Source organism: Chiloscyllium punctatum, chromosome 5 (assembly GCF_047496795.1).
Source record: "Chiloscyllium punctatum isolate Juve2018m chromosome 5, sChiPun1.3, whole genome shotgun sequence".
Classification (NCBI taxonomy): Eukaryota; Metazoa; Chordata; class Chondrichthyes; order Orectolobiformes; family Hemiscylliidae; genus Chiloscyllium; species Chiloscyllium punctatum.
In genome coordinates, this window is record NC_092743.1 from 128,681,884 (window position 1) to 128,706,007 (window position 24,124).

Here is a 24,124-nt window from a genome sequence, read left to right on the forward strand (position 1 = left end):
ACGTAACTTCAATCCATTTGGTTCGGTTTCATTCTTTTTTTTGAGATATTTTAACAGATGATAAAACTGAAAAGGGTGCTAGGTCATTTCAGAGGGCGGTTAAGAGTCAACCACATTGCTGTGGTTCTGGAGTGACATGTTTGCCATCTAAAGATGGCACAAGAGAAAACAGTTTCAAAAGTCACCATTAGAATTTTTAATTTCAGATATTTTATTGATTTCAAATTTCACCATCTTAGGGTCTGTAGAACATTACCTAGTCTGAATTATGATTCCAGCAACAATACCACTATGCCATCACCCCCTCTTAAATGTTGCTGTGTAACTTTAAGCGTCAATCTACAATGCTGTCTATTTTTCCACTAATTGGCAGACATGGATGTGTGGCTACCTATCCCATCATCTAAGAGAGAAATACAGCGATTGGTTGGACCCCAACACAGATTCAATTGGAATATCCGCCAGATTTCAAAACACTTATCTCTTGTTGCTCAGCCAATTTCCTAACTTTGTCAATAATTTGTCTTAAAGTCCTTGAACTTCAAATTTAGGTAAGTGTCTTGGTGTTGCATTCTCCTAATGTGCATCAGAACTGGAACTCTTCCCTTAAGACACCTTCACTGGCTTCCTATCCTCGTAAACGTCATCCCCTACACATCTGCTGACTGACGAAAATACACAAGTTGCTTGAAACCATTTGTGTTGCACCTCAATTCCCACACCATGGTGACGTGTTCAATCCTCCTACTTTCCATTTCAGAGTCCCATACGAGGCAACCTTCCTAAACAAAGCAGACATCTTTTAGATTAAGGAACGGGACACAGAAAATCTGTAATACATTGCTTGTGACAAACCTCATTCATTGAATGGCAGGCTTTTACCTACTACTACTACAACCAGTGAGTGTGAACCTGCCCTAAGAGATTCAGGAGAAGCTAGGGGCGATGCACAGCCAACCTTCACTGCTGGGGATTAAGTACACACCCGTTGTGGAGGGGCAAAAAATGCTCTACGTTATCGAGGAGTTATCACCTCTGATGGGCTAAGATTTTTTAAGACATTCATATAACTTTATGATTGACTCTAGTAATTTTCTTTCATTTGTTACATTATATTTGAAAGTGAGATAGTTTATTCTAAAGCAAGGGTATTAAATTTCAATACAGGAAATTATGGACGCCTAATGCACAAACTGGCTCAGATGGTTTGAGGAAATATATCAAAAGACATGAATTTACAGAGAGAATGGATAATCTTTAAAGAACAATTGCCTGACTTATAACTAGTTTACATTCCTTCAAGGTTCAAAAACTCCAAAGAGGTTAATCAACTGCAGGCAAAAAAGATGTTCAGGTCTATAAATGATTGTAAGAAAAGGCTAATAAAGTTATAGCAGTAATTTGAAGGATTGGGAGATTTACAAAATGCAGCAAATGAGAACCAATAAACTGATGAGGAAAGGGAGAATGCAATCTGGCAAAACAACATTAAAAGCAGACTGTAAAAGCTTCTCTACGTACCTAAAAAGGAAACATTTGGTGCAAGTTGCGAGAGTCCATTGCAGGCAAAGAGCAAAATTAATGAGGAACAGAAAAGCTCCAGGGAAGCTAAATGATTATATTGTGTCTGGTTTCCCTGAGGAAGATACAAGAAATCTTCCAAAACTAGAGATCTGAGTGGCTGGGGAGAACAAGGACTTGAAGGAAATTAAGTGTTAGTAAGAAGATTATACAGGAGAAACCAATGGACTGAAAGTTAATAAATCCTCAGGACCTGACGGTCTTCATCCGAGTCTTGAAGGAGCTGGTTACAGAGATAGTCGATGTTTTGGTGATCATGTTCTAAAAGTTGATAGATTCTGTAAGTATGCCCATGGAGTGGAAGGTAGCAAATGTTGCCCTACTATTTTTTTTGTTTAAAGGTGAGAGAGAAAGGTGAACTGCAAACCTGTTAAGTAAACATCAATAGTCGGGAAACCGCCAAAATCTTTTGAAAGGATATTATAAATAAACATTTGTCTGATAATGATCTGATTGGGTATAGTCAGCATATATATGTATATGGAAAATCATGTCAGATAAGCTTGGAGTTTTCAAAGATGTTACTAACACAATTGATAAGAGAGAGCTGGTGGATGTAGTAGTATACTTCAGTCAGCTTTTCATTGTTTAGAAGGTAGTGTACTGGTGTGATTTCATGATTGGCTAACACAGAAAACAGAGTAGGAGTAAATGGGCCACTCTTGTGTTAGTATGCTATGCGTGGTAGGGTACCACAAGGATCAATACTTGGACCTGAGCTGTTCACAATACATAATCAATGATTTAGATTTGAATGCAATGTTTCCAAATTTTTGGATGATACAAGCTAAGTGGAGAGGCACGTTGTGAGAAAGACGTAAATGGCTTCAGGAGGATTTGGACAGCCTTCAGAAATGGGCAAAAACATGGTAGACAGAATTTAATGTGAAAAACATGAGATAGGAGGAACATATGTGCAGAGTACTTTTTCAATGGCACAAGTTTAGAAAGGGAACTAAGTGTCTTTGTCACTAAGTCACTGAAGGCAAGTGCAGCCAGCTATTGGGAGGGCTAATGAAATGTTAGCCTTTACTGCAAGAGGATCGGAGGACAAGAACTGCATAGTCTTTCTTCAAATGTATAGGAACTTGGTTATACCAGGACTGGAGTATTGTGGGCAGTTTTCATCTCCTTATCTCAGCAAAGACATGATTGACATGAAGGGAATATATTGAAGGTTAACAGGGCTATCCTGTGGAGAGATTAGAGAAACTGGACCAATATTTTTTCTCAAGTTCAGAAGAATAAGAGGTGATCTCATTGAAACATATAAAATATTTAAAGGGATAGATAGGGTAAATGCAAGTAATTTGATAGCACACCCTGGGCTCATGTTGTAAAATACGGTTTTTTGGTTTCAGTCCAAAAGAATGTCAATTCAACCAGAGGAGCGGCAACAGTAACTGTCCTTTACACCAAGAAACTCCAGCCAAACAGGAGTCAATAGGAATTTGGGTTGGGGGCAGATTTCTTCACACATCATACTTGGTGCAAAGGAGCTCTTTTGGAGGTCAGTCATTTTGACTCTAGGCATCTCAGATGGAGTTGCTTAGCTGAATGTTCCAAGTCCAACTATCTTTAACTGCTTCTTCAATGACCTTCTCACAATAAGGTCAGAAGAGGGAATGTTCGCTCATGACTGCACAATGTTCAGCACCATTTGGAACTCCTCAGGTATGGAAGCAGTTCATGTCCAAATGCAACAAGCCCTGGACAATATCCAGGTTTGAACTGATAACGGCAAATGACATTCATGGAATGTAAATGCTAGGCAATGACCATCTAACCATCACCCCATGACATTCAGTGGCATTACCATCACAGAATCTCGCACTGTCATCCTGGGGATTATCACTGTCCAGAAGCTGAACTGGACCAGCCATATAAATACAGTCGTTTCTGGGAAATCTGCAGTGAGTAACTCATCATCTAACTCCCAAAGCCTCCTCAGTTTCTACAATGCAGAAGTCTGGAGTAGGATAGAAACACTCTGCATCTGTCTGGATGAATGCAGCTTCAACAGCATTCAATAAGCCTGACATCATCCAGGACAAAGTAACTCACTTGCTTGTTGGTGGACTTGCTGCCATTCAATCACTCCACTGATCATGTACAAGACAGACAATAAATGCTGGCCAGTGATCCCAATATGCCATGAAAATAAAAATAAAAAAAATCGGACAGGTTGTGAATCGTGAACTGCCTGAGAATCAGGTGTGAATTATAGTGAATGATGGAAAACAAATCAGCTAAGTTGAACTGAAAATCCAATCATCAGGACTTGGTATGATACATGTTTGGAGCTTGAGGGAGACAGGACCAAAAAATGCAGATGCCTTACAATTGATATTTCAGTGCACTGTGGAGTATGAGTGTATCACCTCAAGAATAGGAAACAGCCCCAGAATTAATTTGGATAATTATTGACCACTTATCTCAGTGGCAGGAAGAAAAAACACAAATTAAGGATCAAAGTGAAACAGAAGTAATAGGATGGATTTCAAAAAGTCAATCTTCTGGAATAAACCTCAAAATATATCGAAGAGATCAGAAGCATAATTGATGAGAAAAATGCAACAGGTATTGCATGAATCTATTTTAGGAATAGACTTCACTGTACTGTACCACAGATAACCACAGACGTTTGAATAAGATCGATAAGAGAGATCATAGCAAGTTGCTGAGAGTAAGAAAGCTGTCGGAGTTGAGGACAGTTTATCCAAGATGACTGGAAGTGGATACTGTGACCAGTGGGGTGCAGGTCTAGTGACTTCTGTTCGCTGTGTACATCAATGATTTGGATAGGTCTTTGTTTTGACATCAATATTTGCATACAATATCAAAACAGAAGTACAGTTTAATCCTTAAAAAACCAAAGGGGGTCTTTAGAAGTGATCCATGACACTGATTTTGATAAGGTGGAGAATGAGTGTAAACACAGTATTTGGGATTTAATATCACTAAGTATGACAACTCAGTGAATATACTAGTGAGTTTTGAGAAGATTTGTAGCTCAGGTTGAGGTTCTGGATGTAGTTTTGCTCGCTGAGCTGGAAGGTTCATTTTCAGACATTTCGTCACCATACTAGGTAACATCTTCAGTGCGCCTCCAGATGAAGCACTGCTGATGTTTCCTGTTTTTAATTTATATGTTTGGGTTTCTTTGGGTTGGTGATGTCATTTCCTATAGTGAGGTCATTTTCTGCTCTTTTTCTCAGGGGGTGGTAAATGGGGTCCAAGTCAATATTTTTGTTGATAGCTTCAAACCAGCTTCTACAGGAAAACACCACATACGGAACAAATATTGAAGTACAGAAGCAATCATCCCAATATCCACAAACGAAGCTGCATCAGAACATTATTTCAATGAGCCACCACAAACTCAGCACAGAGGAACTACGCAGAGCAGAGGAAAATCACTTATATAGTGTATTCAAAAATAATGGGTATCCAAAGAACACAGTCAGCCGATTTCTCAGCGACAAACACAAACAAGCAGAAAAAACGCGTCCATAAACCTGAGCCACTCTCCCCTACATCAAAGACATCTCGGAAATTACTGTCAGACTACTCAGACCTCTTAGCATCATGGTAGCCCACAAACACACCAAAACAGCAGCTAATGAACTTGAAAGACCCTATACAGACAAGCAAAACTAACCTCATTTACAAAATACCGTGCAAGAACTGTAACAAACACTACTTTGGACAAACAGGCAGAAAACTAGCCACTAGAATACATGAACACCAACTAGCCACAAAACGACATGACCCTTTCTCACTAGTATCCCTACATACAGATAAGGAAGGACACCACTTCGACTGGGATAACACATCCCTCAGAGGACAAGCCAAACAGAAACACGCACGAGAATTCCTAGAAGCATGGCATTCCAACCAGAACTCTATCAACAAACACATTAACTTGGACCCCCATTTACCACCCCCTGAGCCAAAGAACAGGAAATGACATCACCAACCCAAAGAAACCCAAACATATCAATAGAAAGCAGGAAACATCAGCAGTGCTTCGTCCAGAGGCTTACTGAAGATGTTACCTAGTATGGTGATGAGACGTCTGAAAATGAACCTTCCAGCTCAGCAAGCAAACCTACATTCAGTGAATATACTTTGAAAGGTTGTAGGTTCAATTTTTCAGAGAAGCAAAGTGATTTAAAGATAAATGTTTGGGGATAACAGACACAGTATTGCAGATTGATAGTCTTCAAAGCAAATGGAATTCTGTTTTTTTTCCCATGAGGTACAGAATAAAAATCATGAGGTAAATATGAGTCTTTTATAAAAGTTTAATAACAGCAAGAGCACTGGACTCCACAAGATGATAATTTTAAACACTGTTATTTTCAATTTTGTGGTTCTTTGCGAGATGCAATTGCCATTGATGAGACCAAAATTTGTTGCCCATTGCTAAATGCCTTTGAGAAGGTGATACTGTGCACCATCTTGTATCACTAGTGTCAATGAACTCAGTGCTGTTAAGAAAGTAGTTACAGCATTTTCACCCAGCAGTGATACCATCCCAAATCAAGATGATATATTGTTTGGTTTGTAGCCTACGGCATTCCCACACTTCTGCTGCTGGCCCTTCTTAGTGGTACAGTTTTGGAAGGTGTTGTTGAAGGAATCTTGCTGAGTTTCTACAGTACATCTTAGATATTGTACACACTGCTGCTCATCTTTATTGGTGGAATGGACAGAGTGCCAATCAGACTGCTTTTTCCTAGATGGCACTGAACTGGAGTAGTGTTGCTACTGTACTCATCCAAGCAAATGGAGAGTATTCCATGACACTCCTGACATCTGCTTGTCAACAGGGACACTGAGTCGTCAGGACGGGAGTTACTTGCCTTAGAATTCCTATCCTTTAATCGGTTCTTATGGTCTCAATAATTTTATTGAGTTTAGCCTCTGGTCAAAGGTAACCTCAGCATGTTGATAATAAGGTTCAGCAATGGTAATACCATCGAATGTCAGGGGATGGTTACATTCTCTTTTGTTACAAATGGTCATTACTGACACAGTCATGACAAGCAATGTTATATGTACTCAGAGTCTAAGCCCAAATGTTGTCTAGGTCTTGCTGCATACGGAGACAGACTGAGGAGTCTTGAAAGATACTGAACACTGCATTATCATCCATGAACATTTCCATTCCTGACTTTATGATGCAGCTGAAGATGGTTGAGCTTTAGTTATTATCCTAAGGAACTGAGGCTTCTTGTGGCACAGTGATCTTGTCCCTACCTGCCCAGATTCAAGTTCCACCGCACTAGAGGTCTGTAATAAAATCTCTGAACAGGATGATTAGAAATAATCTATCCTAGGAATTGTGTGTCTACCTCTGAGCCAGAAGTCCTGAGTTCAAATCCCATATTGTCTAACTGCATAATAACACCTTTGAACAAGCTGATTCAAAAATATTTATCTTGAGGAACTGGGGTGTTGTGGCGCCGTGTTAGTGTCCCTACCTCAGAGCCAGGAGGCCCAGTTCAAATCCCAGCTGCTCTCGTGGTGTGTATTAACATGTTGATGTTATCAACAAGTTGATTAGAAAAAATCTAATCTGAGGTACTGGGGGACCATGGTGATTTGCCTCCAACAACCAAAACCATCTTCCTTTTCACTACATACGATTCCAACCACTAGACAGCTGTTCTCCCGATCCCCAAAGACTTTAATTTTGCATTAATTTCAACAGGATGACTTATTGTAGGATAGCACACAGTTTTCTTTTCTAATTCTGAAAGAATGGAATGGAGCAAATACAAACAGACTATGTCCAGCAGATAAGGAGTCACAAGATATGGGCTAAATACAAAGAACAGAAGAAGATTACAATACAGTGTTGATAGGCTGTGGAATTCACCTCAAGGGTTTGTGAGGCAGCAATGGTCTGTATTAAAGATTATATTCAAGGAAATGGAGATGGGAATCCTGTTGGAAACATGGATCAGTGTTACTAACTCCAAAGTATGATATAAACTAACAAATGGCCCTTTTCCTTGGTATGCTTTCCATCTGTACGGAACAGGAAAAGTGGGAAGCAGGGAATGGCATCAACTATATGATGGATTTGACCAAAATGTTTTGCTGGCATTGGAAGAACTATTCCATACAGGGCTGCCTTAAAGAACAATAGAAGAAAATCAAATACAGTTGATTCTGCTTGAATGTGATAGTTCCATTCTTGTGCAATCCTGCATTCTTACAAAACCCTGAGATACTAATGGGGCCAGAACTGCATTATAACCAATACCCGCTTTAAAAGTTTGCGCTTTAGAAACAGTATCCCCAATTCATCAATCGCATTACAGCAAATTTGAATTATGAAACATGCATTAAAGTAGAACAATCTGTATATTATATACACAGTACCTCCAAATGAGTCAACAGGAATTTCCTGTAATCCATCTTCAGAGAATGCCATAGGTGGCTGCATCATTAAATTATCTCCAACTCCCTCTTCAGCTTTTGGTGCAACATCATATACAATTCTTCTAGTTATGTGGTTTTTCCTTCGTCCACTTCGAGGAACTGTCTGATGAAGCATTAGTTTTCCTAAATTTCCCCATGAAAAAGCAGGACCCTGATCTTGAGGTAGTCCCATCTGCAAATCCTTTCCAACATAATCTGAAAAGTTATCTTGATTCCAGACAGTATCATTAATTTGGTAGCTCTCATTCTGGTCCATCACTGAACCCACATCAAAATTGTAGTTCTCCATTTCATATCTAGCTCTTTCTTCATGCAGTCCTCCAGCAGCACAGTTATTCACTGCAGTTGTAGATTTCACTATCCAAGGACTGTTGGATTCATGTTTCAATGTGGCTACAGTATTTTCTCTTTGGGACCGGTTGGAGGCTTTTACCTTTTCATACTGCATTATTATTTTCTCTGCTGCATTGGATTTTGTACTGATGTTTAGGGCATCCTTTATGAAACCACGGCAAGCCTGAACAATGTCTGTCATTTGTAGATAGCTCGCTACAGACATTACTTCAATTACATTCTGACTGGTTAAAACCAAATGTCCAGAGTACATGAAATCAAGAATGACAGTGAAACCTTGCACTGCAACAACATCAAGGTGAGTCACTGTGACCTGGTCACAACTGTCATTTGGAGTATAGCAATAGAGTGTCTTAAAGTAACGGCTGCCAGCAACTAATATATTCTTGTGGGCTTTGAAAACCTGACCCTTCACCACAATGTTGACATCACACAGAATGCCTTGCTGCCGCTGTTCATTTAGTTCCTGAAGCAGTTGATAACAATAGGAAATTTCATTTCGATCACTTTTGTACTCACTGTACAGTTCATCTGTTGATTTTGATGTAATTGTAGACTCCTGAAAAGAGAAACAAATCATAAAAAATTTTTTTCTAAAAAAGTAAAAATTATGTTTTGCTGTTAATCCTGAAGTCTACCCTCTATCCGTTGAAGTGAAAGAAATGTTTGGGGACAGCAGCTGTGAAAGCTGAGAATAATAATAACTGCAGAGTTTTCAACTGGATTGTGCAAGCTTTAGGTGGAATGTACAGCACTCTGCAAGTCAAACTGTATGCTTGCAAATCATTCCATTTTCTTTTTCACAATACAAGATTGTTGATAAAATATTGCATTTTGCTGAGGAAATTAATCAGAACATATCAAACTGATTCAAGCATGGCAAAATACAAAAGAGATTTTCAATCCATTCCTTTCGGCTGAATTCAAATTTAAGTTTCAGAAATTTTAGGCAGTGTGGTATCTGACTGCTAGAGCCAGTTTCCTCCACCCTTTGTAAGTGCACTGGAAAGAAACGGCTTCAAATAAAGTATGTAGACGCTTTAGATGATCATATTTAAATGGGGATAAAAGGACAAGGACTTTTTTAAGTGAGGAGTAAGAAGCATGATAAGAACAAACAATACTCATTTGAGACAATGGCGCATCCTGATTTTTAAAAAAAATACATAATAACCTAGTTTACTCACTGTCTTCAATTTTCTCCCACTCCATTCCCTTGAGAAGACAATGGGATGTTATTAAGAAGCTAGTTTTTTTCATCTGATCAACAACTTGCCCAAAATGCTATGTTCTTCTCATCGTTAATATGGTACAAACTATTTATCCAATTCACTCATTTCTAGCTTTGTTATCAGTCAACACTAATATGCATAGCTTGTGAAAAATAGTGGATAACAATTTGGAACAAAAATCAGATATAATGCTCCCTTCCTTGGATGGGAGGTCTTTTAGAACCAGTAAACAGTGATGATTGAGTCCACACAAAAGTTTTGTTGTAAAGACTAAGAGAGGCACAGTCCACTTCATGAAGTGTGTAATGAAAATTCCCACAGTCATGTGACATTTTTCAAAAAGCCAAGTGTGCAAGCTGATCTCTCAGTGTGTTAATTATTCATTTGTGTGAAGCAACAGTTTCAATGTTTAATGTCATTTGATACTGTACTGGAATTAATCAGTAGTTTTTTGATAAGTCTGAAAATACATTCAATTGTATTTATATGGTAATATTTGTGAATGCAGTGCAGAAGATGAAAAACATAATTCTGTTTTTATAGGATTTACCACTATTCTTAATGTAGTATATTAGCCCTGTTGTCTCCCATTCAGTGTTCCTCGCCAAAGACTTCCTATAATCAATAAACAGGTGACATGGTTTGTCCAGCTCCACAATAAGCTGGTGACGACTGTTCCTTCAATTTTTCAGCAGTTTTCTTTTGTATAATGTAATATTAGTATCATATGAAGCATCAAGATGCATGAGTTGAAAAGAATACCAATTACTCATCAACTGCATTTTCAAAGACCACTACATTCTACTAAATTTACAATAATTTTTCTTCACAAGTTTGACAAATAAATGCATTTCTCTAAACAGTAATAAATTAATGTGAAACCTTAAATTGTCAGACAAATCATTGATATTTTACAGAATGTGATTTTGATAAGAAAAACTTACAGCAATGTGAAGAATGTCAATGCAATTACCTAGAACCAGAGTTAAAAACAAAATTAACCTGAAAATCCACTGAATTTGGTCCATACACTTGCAGTCATTTTGGGTTTTGTTTGGGAAGGGAAGAGTATCTTGAGAAATTACAATTGAGGAATCTAAATAGAAATAGGATGAGCAAAACACGGTGGAATTAATAGCTTTGGGGGGAGGAAATCCGTTACACCATTCACCTCATGCCCAATAATAATTCAATTACACAGCAAAACAATGTTAAATTGCAATTACAAATTGATTTTCATCATTAATTACAAAGAGCTGGTATGTACAACACTAACTCTCTTACAAACATGTTTATTATTCAGAACCTACACGTTGTGGGAGGGGTGCAACAAAGGTTCCACCAATTCCATTCTTGAATTTCTTCTTGAGGACTGGTTAGGAGTTTTATTATGATTTATCAATATGCCTGGAGACTATATCATCCTGCCTTGCCAATAAACATTACGGATACAGACAGAAAGACAATTTGTGCCTTTTATGGGGAAGAAAAGATTGGCAAATAAAGTTTTCTCAAAGCATGCGATATTCTTTTTGTACTAGAAGAGACAGTACACGTGACAGTTTAGGTGCAAATAGCTAAGTCCTGGAGAGGAAAACAAATTACACATTAGTTGTTTTTTTTCAAAAAAGTCAAAGGGCAATCAAATTTTCCTTCACACATTTCAAAGTTTATCGTAGTTGGTTGCCATAAATAAGAATAAGTCTGCTAAGTTAAAAATCACACAACACCAGGTTATAGTCTAACAGGTTTATTTGGAAGCACTAACTTTCCGAGCACTACTCTCTCATCAGGTGATGTGGAGAATAAGATGTGCTCATAGAATTTATAGCCAAAGGAGTCCAGTGTCAGGGAGATGTGATACAGCAAACAATCTGAGATTAAAACTATCATCTTTTATAATGAGATATGCTGGTTTCTATTTTTTGATCTATAAATCCCAGAGTTTCTTTTAAATTACATTCTCAAGATAGCTCAGGTTTTTAAACAATTGGTGTGAAGTCTGTCTATCCTAATGCTATGTCAGAATGACAATCCTCTGTATAGTTTAGAGAGTTTTACATGGATTCATGCAGTTTTAGAGCAAACTAAAACGTAACTCTGCAAAAATAAATCCACCCCATAAGCTTATGTGTGCGCGCATGTAGGAGCGACAGATTGAGCGTGTGTGTGTGTGTGTGTGTGTGTGTATATGTGTGATGAGAGAGTGTATTGAGCGTGTGTGTGTGTGATGAGAGAGTGTATTGAGCGCGTGTGTGTATATGTGTGATGAGAGAGTGTATTGAGCGTGTGTGTGTGTGATGAGAGAGTGTATTGAGCATGTGTGTGTGTGTGTGTGTGTGTGTGTGTGTGTGTGTGTGTGTGTGTGTGTGTGTGTGTATGTATATATGTGTGATGAGAGAGTGTGTGTGCGTGCGCGCACAAACTTGGTTACGGGGCAAGTACTCACGTGTCTCTGCCAATGTTATCTATCTCATACGCTGCAGGCAAGGATGCCCTGAGGGATGGTACATTGACTAGATCGAGCAGACACTACAACAATGGATGAATGGACACCACACAACAATCACCAGGCAGGAGTGTTCCCTCCCAGTCAGGGAGCACTTCAGTAATCTAGGACATTCGGCCTCAGATGGGTGATTATCCGCCAAGGCGGACTTTGGGACAAGCAACAATGCAGAGTGGCTGAGCAGAAGCTGATAGCAAAGTTCAGTACCCATGGGAATGGCCTCAACCGGGACCTTGGGTTCATGTCACACATACAGGTGACCCCACTGCACGATACACACCCACACAGACCGCCTCTCGTACTCACACTGCACCCTCTCACGCATACCCCATCACACTCACATACACACTTAAGCTTGTACAGAGACAAATATACACACACTAACATGCACTCACTCCCACATACACACACTCATATGCATACTCCACCTGTCGCTTCTACATGTGCACACAAAGCTTATGGGGTGAATGTTTTTTTTTGCAGAAATATATTTTAATTTGCTCAAAAACTGCACGAATCCATGTAAAACTCTAAACTACACAGAGGAGTTGTCAGTCTAACATAGCATCACGCAGTGCGCTGCTGCCTAGTCTCCTAAACGGAAAACTCTGAACCCCAGAGGACAGGCACTGAATCAATTACCCAATAATCAATTATCCGAACAAAATAGTGCCCGTCCATCTTGTTCGGATAATTAAGGTTCCTCTGTAAATAAGAAGTGTAGTCACTTAAACAATGTATGAAACACAACAGACAAATTTCAAATACCAAACTCCCACAAACAGCAAAGTGATAATGGCCAGAAAGTCTGATTTTGCAATGCTGATTGAGAGATAAATATCAGCCAGGACTCTCAGAATAACTCCTGTGCTCTTCAAGATGTTCTACAGCAATTCAAAATAACCACTTCAAATAATGTGGCGCTCCCTCAGCATTAAGGTGAAGGATCAATCTTGATTTAGTATTCAAGTCCTGATTTGACCCCACATCCCTCTGGCTGAGAGGTGAGAACACAACCAACTGTGTCATGGCTGACACTGATGGCATGATGTAGAGGTACTGGTGTTGGACTGGGGTGGACAAAGTTAAAAATCACATAATGCCAGGTTACAGTCCAACAGGTTTATTTGAAAGTACTAGCTTTCAGAAAGCTGCTCCTTCATCAGGTAACTAGTTACTTTTAACACTGACGACATGAACAGATGAAAAACCAGGTGCAGGGAACCAACAGCAACACGTCAAAAGAATTTTTATTTCTAAAATTAACAGAACATCCTGGGTGTTTTGTTTTGGGTAGCTGGTGGTGAAAGGAAGGGGGTCAATCCTTACTGTTTTGCACATCATCTAACTGACCTATATACAACTCCTGTGACAGTCCCTTTCTATTTTTATAAGGGCTAAAGTGATCTTGTTCAAAGCCACATGCCACAAATCCATTTTTTGATTAGCTAAAATTGACAATCTTTTGTAAACTGTTTCCATTTAAAATGCAAGTCTCAACCTAGAGGGAAGTTAAAGCAAAATCAATTTTAAAATGTCTTTGTTCAAAACTACTTATAGAAAAGAGGTTAGATTGAAGGGGTGTATAAAAATGAAATTTAAAGCCATTAAAAAAGGTACTATCCTAATGGCTGCCTTTTTAAAAGAATTATACAACATATTGTTTTCATGGTCTTAACAGAAGGATGTATAAAAGGCAAAATTTCTTCCAAACACAGAAAACAAGACAAGGGAAAGAAGAAAGTAGGAAGCGAGACAGCATGAACAGAATTGAAATATTTACACTGCTACCATGAATGGAAATCCTATTTAGCATCATTACTGTAGAAATTAGTTTTAGTTCAAGCATTTCAAAATTACCCAGCCCAGGATTCTGTCCTCTGGATCTTCAATGTCAAAATTTTATAGCTTAAGAAACCTAAGAGAGTGTGGAAGAATTATGGGAGAATTAATAGGAACTGCAGATATTAAGAAATTGAAAATGGAGATGACCATTCAGCCCGTTGTCCATGCTTCATACTTCAGGTGAACGTGGTGGAGTTTAGAATAGTAATTTGTTAGATGTGTTTATGAAAATACAGTAAAATGTGTAAAACAAAAATCACCATAAGCTGATGCCATTTTAATTACATACATTATAAAAGGAAATAGATCATGACACATTTCATTTTCTCATTACATCATGGCTTTTGGATTTCTTAAGTGGCTACAGGACACCGTCACACTTCGCAGCCACCAAGGTTGTTGCTGAGGCTGCAACACTAACAAGGAAGCTTGCTGAAGCAACCCCTGCTGCCACTGACAAGATCACCTCATCGCTGCCGATATTCCAGTTGCCGCCATAGCTAGGAAACTGTCACCAGCTCTCGAACACGGGCCCATCTCAACAGAGAACCGAATAACCATCCCAAATCAACTCCCGAGGACCAAGAGATCATTCATTTGTGAGGTCATCAGAAGAAAAGAACTGAATGCAATGATCATTCAGCCCACTGTCCACGCTTCATATTTCAGGTGAACATGGCGGTGCTTAGTATAGTATAGTAATTTGTTAGATGCATTTATGAAAATACAGTAAAATGTTTAAAAATCACCATAATCTGATGCCATTTTAATTACGTACATTATAAAAAGAAATAAATCATGACACATCAACACAAACAGCTGCTCAAGCCACAATCACCACAGCCATAAGGTATGGACTGGATATGCTACTCAACAGTTCCCTGCAATTTCTCTTCATCACCGCAACCACAGAAGGAAGAAAAATGATTTGGTTCAAAAGTTAAATGAAGAAAATAAAATAAGAAAGAGGATGCAGCAAACATGCGAGAGGGAGCAGGCAGGGCCAGAAGTCTGAACACTCTGCCCCCTCTGCCATCTTAATCAGCAACAATCGAGCTTGAACTTCAACTCCAACTCCACTCTCCTATCTGCTCCCCACATAGCTATATCCAGAAGCCCTAAGAAACTGCCTAACTTAGCCTTTTCTTTATTTGATATCACATTCATATTTCGGGGGGCGGGTAGAGAGTAGAGAACTCCAATGATACACAACAAATGCCTCACCCCAGCCCTACATGATCAGAACCTTATCCAGAAACCATGGTGCCCTTGCTTTAGAATCCCAGCTGGGGAAAAAAATCTCATATTCCATGTCAAACCTCTTTATAATGCTTCAATTAGATCACCTCTCACTTCTCTAAACTCAAGAATAGACTCACTTTATTCAGCCTCTCATCCCAAAGATCACACTAGCGAGCCTTCCCTGTAATACTTCAATCAATGCATGCCTTCAAAACATGTGTATCTTTCACCAACTATGGAGAACAAAACTACACACACAGTGTAGGAATTAGGAGCAGAAATGGGCAATTCAGCCCTTCTAGCTATTTAACATGATCATAGCTGATCTTATTCTGGTATTCCAGATGCGGTCACACCAAAGTTCTATCTAATTGTAGCACAACTTACTATGCTTGTAATCCAATCCCCTCATAATAAAGGCAATCTTTAAGAAGTTTACACCTTTCCCTGTGGCAATGAAGTGCAGGCCAATAAACAAATGAAAAAGCTTCAGTGATTTATGACAAAATTTTATATTCAGTGAAAGGAAAGAGAATTCAGATTTTTTATATTTATTTTAAAAATGAGAGGAAGTATAACGGCATAAAAGCAGAGCTGGATAAAGTGAATTCATAAATTACATGAAAGGATAGATCAATAAAAGATACAATGGCAATTATTTCAGGGAGTACTTCAGAAGACTCAAAAAGAGAGGGACATAGAAACAAGCAAACAACAAGCCAGCTAGCTTAACATCAGTCATTGGGAAAATAGTCCATGATAATAAAGTTATCACAGGATATTCGGATATATTCAAGCTAATCAGGCAGAACCAACATGATTGTGCGCAAGGGAAACCATGTTTGACCAATCTATTGGAGTTACAAAAGCACAGAACCACTACAGTATGGAAAGCAGGCCACTCGGCCCATCATGTCCACACTGACCCTCCAAAGAGCAGCCCACCCAGACCCACCCCACTTTCCTATCCATGTAATTTTGCATTTCCCATGGCTAATTCACCTAGCATGTACATCTCTGACATTATGAGCAACTTAGCATGGCCAACCAACTGAAACTGCACATCTTTGGACTGTAGAAGAAAAATTGAGCATCCAGGGGAAAACCATGCAGACATGCGAAGCATGTGCAAACTCCGCACAGACAGTTGCCGGAGGGTGGAATCGAAGCTGGGTTCCTGATGCTGTGAGGCACAAGTGTTAACCACTGGGCCACCGTGCTGCCCATCACTTGGGGGTGATAACATGCTCTGTTGATAAAGGAGAAACCATTGGACATACTATACTTAAAATTTCCTGAAGACATTTGAGGTGGTCACATCAAATATTATTACAGAAAATTAAAGCTCCTGGTCAAGGAGGGAGCATATTAGCATGAATTAAAAATTGGCTGGTAAACAGAAAGAATGTAGCAAAAATGGTTGACAAGAAAAGTAGGTAGTTATTATAGGGAATGATGCTGGGATGTCAACAGTTCAGAAGTTATAAAACAGATCTGGATCAAGGGATGTAAGCTAAGGTTGCCACATATGCTGACATAGAAATATAGAAGACAGGAGCAGGAATACATTATTTCACCCCTCGAACCTGCATATGACTATGGCTGATTATCAAGCTCAATACTCTAATGCTGCCCTCCCCTCATGTCCCTTGATCCCTTTAGCCACGGGAGCTATTTCTATTTCCTCCTTGAAAATACAATTTGTTGGTCTCAACCACTTCATGGTAGTGCATTCCATAGGCTCAATATTTCCTCCCCACAGCCCCAAAGATGCCACAAAGAGAAGTTGAGAAGAAAGACATAAGGAAGCTACAAAAAGACAATTGATAGGCTAAATGGGCAAAGATCTTACAAATATGGGAAAAGGTGAAATTGTCCAATTTAACAGGAAGAAAAAGTAAAGCAGCAGAATCATTGAATACCTACAATATGGAAGTAGTCTGCACTGACCCTTCAAAGAGCATCTTACCCAGACACAGCCAGCCATCCTATCCCCATAACCCTCATTTGTCATGGCTAATCCACTTAATCTCCACATCCCTGGACACTATGAGGCAATTTTAGCTTGGCCAATCCATCTAATCTGCACATCTTTGGACTATGAACGTGCAGAATTCACGCAATGTCACTCAAGGCTGGAATCAAACCCAGGTCCCTGGTGCAGCGACATTGCAATCTTAACCACTGAGCCATGCTGCATATATTAAAGCTAAATAATAAGAGATTGCAAAGTTCTGGTTTGCAGAGGGAAAGGTGTGACCGCCTACATGAACCGTAAATAGTTGCAGATACAGCAAATCATTAGGGAAGTTAACAGAACGTTATTGTTTATCGCAAAGGAATTGAGAACAGAAGTAGGGAGGTTATACATCAGTTATCCAGGTAACTGTTGAAACCACATCTGGAGTATCGTGCACAGTCTTAGAATTTAGAATCCCTACAGTATGGAAACAGTCCCTTCGGCCCAACAAGTCCACAATGACCCTCCAAAGATTCTCCCACTCAAACCCATTACTCAATATTTACCCCCTAACGAATGCACCAAACCTACACATCCCTGAACCTATGCACAATTTTGCATGACCAATTCACCTAACCTGCACATGTTTGGATTGTGGGGGAAACCGTAGCACCTGGAGGCAACTCACTCAGACATGGGAAGAATGTGTCAGCTTACTTAAGAAAGATAGGTCAATGCATGGGAGGCAGACAGGTTAAAGGTCAGAAGATGTATATCTTCAAAGTCTCAACACAGACTTAATTATTGGAGGCCCCAACCCACTGATCCTTGTCACTACTGATAGGTACAGCTTGTCAACCTGAAGATTGTTCTCCATTTATCCTTCACTTTCCACTGCCTGTCTGTTAACCAATCTTTTATCCACACTATTACATTACCTACAAATCCACTAGCCCTCATCCCGTGTGGGACCTTACAGAATGCCTTTTAGAGATCCAAGTACATAAAATTAACTAGTTCCCCTTTACTTATCAGACTAGTTAAATCCTCAAAAACATTGTCAAACAGGATTTTCTGTTGACATTATTTAATCATCGTATGTGTGAAATAAAGGATTAATCATACCGATACTCTGACAATAGCTACTAAGCTTGTGTACAAGGAATCATCATGTCAGATCAGATGGGTGAGCCATTATAGAACATGGCACTAGCAAAGCTTATACATACATTTTACATGCAATAAATGTTCAGGTTTGCAGTTGAGTGCTCATAAGTCTTGAACTCCTAATGATGATAGAATGCAGTGATCATAACTAGAAAAAAAAAGAGGTAAGGAAAAGCCCAATAGGAAACTTAGAAAGCAGGTGAGGAATTTTGAGGCCAGCCCAGCAATAATATCACAGTGAGGGGAAAGCCCGAGTAGAAGCCCAGCATCAGAGAGCAGTGGGCGAAGGACTTTATAAGTCATAAGCTCCTTTGCTACATCTCATGTGCATTAAGAGTTCCTTAAAAATAGGAATCCATAATTGACACAGTCACATCATCTGCAAACTTCTAACTTTACCATCAAGGTAGGAAGCCCAGTGTTGACATTCCCATGCATGTGCAGCCCTTAACCTTAAAAATAGTCGAAGTCAGAAGTTTGAAAGATGCTGTTGAAGGAGCCTTGGCAAGTTGCTGTAGTGCACTGTGTTTGTGGTAATGCTGCTGCTTTGCAACAGTAGTTGAGGGAGTGAATGCTCAAGGTGATGCATGGGTTGTCAGTTGATTGGACTCATGGAGCATATTGTGAGGTGATATGAAATCGGTCAACTGGTAGAAGGGAAAACAGGTATTATTTAAATGGAAAACAAAGTAGAAATTGCTGAAAAACCTGAGCAACTCTGGCAGTATCTGTGGGCAGAAATCAGAGTTAATGTTTCAGGTTGAGTGACCCTTCCTCAGAACTGGATTTAAGCTAAAAATGGCTTAAAATTCTGAGGTGCAGAGGGATCAAGGTATTTTCACAAGTTACTAAAGGTTAGTATGCAGGTACAGCAAATAGGTACAGCAGGTGGCTAATGGAACTGTTACCATTTATTACAAGAATTGAACATAAAAATCACGACGGAAAGCAGACTTGCGAAGTTTCAAGTCCAGTGACCTTTCTATTAACTCTGCTTTCTCACCACAGATATTGCTGACATTTTTCTTGTGGTTGTGAGCATAGCAGTTGCCATACCAGGGTGTGATACATCCTGAAAGAATGCTTTCAATGGTGCATCTACAAAACTTGTTAAGAATCACTGTGAACACGATAAATTTCCTTAGCCTTTTTAGGAAGCAGAGGTGTTGGTGTGCTTTTTTGACTGTAGCACTGACATGAATGAACCAGCTCAGATTGTTTGTGATATATACTCCTAGGAACATGAAGCTCTCAACCACCTCCACCTCAGCACCAATGATTCAGACAGGAGTGCGTCCTCCACTCCACTTCCTGAGGTCCTAATGTCCCTTCTGATCTCTGAAGGGCAAAGGAGAGTACACAACTACAAAGGATCTTTCAAACACATCCTTATCCTCTTGCAATTGATCAGAATAAAACTTGATGTAATCAATTACTGTCTCCCAATTATTTGCTGTACATGGTCCGGATTTTCTGCTTACTAATTGTTTTTCCAACATGGATGGGGAGTTGCACATGCGGACCCCTGTGGAAATCCCTACAGAGCAGACTCCAAAAGAATTGAACAAGAAATTTAAGATTCAGCTCAGCAGTTCCTTTGCATCTGGACCGTCCAAAAATTTCGATTTAAATCAAAGAATTCAGAGAGTTCCAGTGAAATGAAATGAAGTAGTTATTTAGGAAAATTCAAACTATTACATACACACCAAGTCTTGTAACTACTGAAGTGACCTCATACTTACATCACATCATACTATATTTACATCGCCCCACCTTGCTATTGTGTACCCCACCTACTAGCCCCTCTACTCACTCACCTAGTCCAAATGGCACCCAGCCTCTGGCCCACCTGACATCCTACCCAGTTGGCCCCAGGGCACCACCAGTGAATCCCTTCCCAAATATTCTACCCTCCCAACACCCAAACATCACACTTACGTTTCAGGCTTACTATTTCACAGCAGCTACCAGGATCTTTAAATTTCAGAATATGGCAGTTGACTGCTATGACAAAAGGAGCATGGCTTGCCTTGCTCACAGTTCAACACAATGAAAGAACTGTCAGAAGTATGGCCCTGCAATTCTAAAACAGCCCTGATAAGAACCTTCTCTCAGAGAAATACAGAACATACTTTCACAAAAAGAAGCACCGAGTGGGAATCTGCATGAGACTGCCTAGATTCAGAAAATCTGGTCTGGTATATCTCAGCATATATTTCATCCTGTTTGAAACTGATCAGGCAGCATACAATCAGAGATGTACAGTATGGAAACAGATCCTTTGGTCCAACTCATCCATACTGACCAAATATCCCAACCTAATCTATTCCCACCTGTGTCAGCACCTGGCCCACATCCCTCTGAGAATGTATACATAGTATGATCGGGGTGGGGGGGGAAAAAAAAAAGAGTTAAATTTTGAGTTTTTGTGAAACAAGAGGTTCAGCTGAACATGACTCAGATCAGATAAGAACTTAGAGTTAACAATGGGGTGCTGGAGGCAATGGTAATAGGTTAACAAGGTGGAAAAGCATTCATTATGTAGAGCTATTTAACAATATCGGAAGCATTCAGCATGTAAGGTCAGTTAACAAAGTGAAAGTATTCATTATGTGAAGCCAGTTAAGTTTAAGAACATTCATTGTGTAAAAGCAGATGGCTTAATCCTAACAGTTGATGCTCGTTGCTTGTAATCATCAAACAATTAATATGTATGTTGCCTTATCTGGATGCTCCTCCCTGTAAAATGACTATATTATTCATTAAGAAACTGCTGCTCAAGAGAAGAGCGGGAACCCATGTCCCTACACACACGGGCAATCATTCTATCTATGTCCAGGGCCCAGAATAAAGATGAAGACTGGGTGGGGAAGAGGTAGAGAGAATGAGAGAGAGAAGTGGAGGAGATAGGACAATACCTCCAAACCCTTCCTATTCATATAACCTTTTAAATATTGCAACTGTACTAGCTTCCACCACTTCCTGTGGCAACTCATTCCATACATGTAATACCCTCTACATGAAAAAGGTGCCCCTTAGATCTCTTTTATATTTTTCCCCTCTCACCCTAAACCTATACCCTCTAGTTCTGGACTCCCCCACCCCAGTTGAAGAGACTTTATCTAATGATCCTACCCATGCAACTCATGATTTTATAAACTCCTATAAGGTCACCCCTCAGCCTCCAACGCTCCAGGGAAAACAACCCCAGCCTGTTCAGCCTCTCCCTATAGCTCAAATCCTCCAACCCTGGCAACATCCTTGTAAATCTTTTCTGAACCTTTTAAAATTTCACAACATCCTTCCAATAAGACCAGAATTGCACACAATATTCCAACAGTGGCTGAACCAATGTCCTGCAACATGACCTCCCAATTCTCAATGCTCTGACCAATAAAAGAAAGCATACCAAAGGTCTTCTTCACTATCCTAACTACCTGCGACTCTACTTTCAAGGAGATATGAACCTGCATTCCTCGGTTGCTTTGTTCAGCAACACTCTGTGTGACCTTTCCATTAAGCATACAAGCCCTGCTAAGAGTTGCTTTCCCAAAATGCAGCACCTCGCATTTATTTAAATTAAACTCCATCTGCCACTCCTCACCCATTGGCCCATCTGTTCAACATCCCGTTGTAATCTGAGGTAACCTGCTCACTGTCCACTACACCTCCAATTTTGGTGTCATCTGCAAACTTACTAACTATACCCCTTATGCTCACATCCAAATGATTTTTATAAATGACAAAAGGTAATGGACCCAGCACTGATTCTTGTGACACCCAATGTTCACAGGCTCTAGTCTGAAAAAAAAACAACACTTCACCACCTATCTTGAACCAATTCTGTGTCCAAATGGCTAGTTCTTCCTGTATTCCATGAGATCAAACCTCACTAACCAGTCTCCCATAAAGAACTTGTCGAAATCTTTAATGAAGACCACATAGATCACGTCTACTGCTCTGCCCTCAGCAATCCTCTTTGTTATTTCTTCAAATAAAAAACTCAATCATGTTCGTGAGACATGATTTTTCATGCACAAATCCATGCTGACTATCCCCAATCAGTCCTTGCCTTTCCAAATACACGTACACCCTGTCCCTTAGGATTCCAAGATGCCCACCATTGACGTCGGGCTCACCGGTGTATAGCTCCCTGGCTTGTCTTTACAACCTTTCTTAAATAGTGGCACCATGTTAGCCAACCTCCAGTCTTCCGGCACCTCACCTATGACTATCGATGACACAAATATCTCACAGAGGGGCACAGCAATCACTGACCTTCCCACAGAGTTCTAGGGTATTCCTGTTCAGGCAGAAAGCTTCAATTTTGATGAAGTTTAATTAATTGGTATAATAATGCTACACATGCCCAGATTAGTATATGAAGACGACAAACTATAGAAAACTGAATAGTCAGTTATCACAATTAGTCAAACAATGTACAACAGCTTCCTAATCTAGTTCTATGGCTACAAATAGGAATGCTTATTTTACTGTGCTATTTATTTATAAATATGGCATCCTGATAAACAGCAACCACAGCATAATGTATTCTGGAAATTGGTCGAGATTGTGCCACGTAGAACTTGTTTTTTTGGAGAATGGCACGTGTATCCTGGAAGCCACATATATTAAAACACCATGTTCTATACTTTGCAAATGGAAAGAAGAAACAAGTACATGCATTGCACCTCTTTCAATATAAGAAAATACATGACAGCCAGCCAATCCCTGGTTCATTTTTCAAGGCAATGCACTGCTTCAGTCTGCTTGTGGATGAAGGTTCACTCACTGGGCTGGAAGGTTCATTTGCAGATGTTTTGTCACCATTATAGGTAACATCCTCAACGTCGATTTCGAAGCTACTTGGATGCTGCCTGAACTGCTGTGCTCTTCCAGCACCACTAATCCAGAATCTGGTTTCCAGCATCTGCAGTCATTGTTTTTACCTCGTTGATTTTAACATCTTCAGTGAGCCTCCAGATGAAGCACTGGTTGTGTAGCTCGCTTTCTAGGTGTTTGAGTTTCAGCTCAGCAAGCAATCCTACATCCAGAACATCAACCTGAGCTACAAATACTCTCAAAACTCAGTCTACATGGTCTAAAATTTAAACAAAGCCTTGCTGTTAACTCTCAATCAGTATTAATGGGAGCATTTCCTATTGCAACACTTCTACCAGAGTCCAAATGTCAACCGATCAGCGTTCTCCTGTCATCCAGTATAAATGCTTACTTTCCTGACAAATTTGTATTCTTGCGCTGATAAGTGTACATGTTATATAAACGTATATAAAACATATGTTTTATAAAGAGGATAAATTCATAGAAATGAGTGAAACATAACTGAAGTAGACTGCACAACGTTAAGTTCTATATCAGAAAAATTGAACTACTTCTGAGAATGCGCATACAGTATGAGCAAGTAGAGAAAGAGTTAAGTTCTGAGTTTTGTGAAAGAAAAGGTTTAGCTAGCATGACTTGGATCAGGTAAGAACTTGCAGTAAAAAAATGAGGTGCTGGAGGCAAGGGTACTGGATTTACAAGATGGAAAAGCATTCATTATGCAAAGTAATTTAGCAAGGCGAGGAAGCATTCAGGATGTAAAGTCAGTTAAGGTAAAAAATATTCATTATGTGAAGCCAGTTAACAAGGTTAAGAAAATTGATTGTGTAACAGCAGATGGCTTAAGCTCTACTATTGACACTTGCTGATTGTAACAGTCACCCAATCAATATGTATGTTGCCTTATCTGGATGCTCCTCCCTGCAAATGACTATA

The 24,124-nt window shown here is 39.6% G+C and overlaps 1 protein-coding gene across 1 annotated transcript in view; it reads right to left on the minus strand.

Annotated features, from left to right (window-relative positions):
* Positions 1 to 24,124, minus strand: part of zbtb10 (zinc finger and BTB domain containing 10) — a 98,041-nt gene that overhangs the window by 33,456 nt on the left and 40,461 nt on the right. The window contains exon 2 of the mRNA XM_072571324.1: positions 7,978 to 8,950. Coding sequence (XP_072427425.1) covers positions 7,978 to 8,950 — 973 coding nt within the window. The remainder of the gene's footprint in view (positions 1 to 7,977; positions 8,951 to 24,124) is intronic.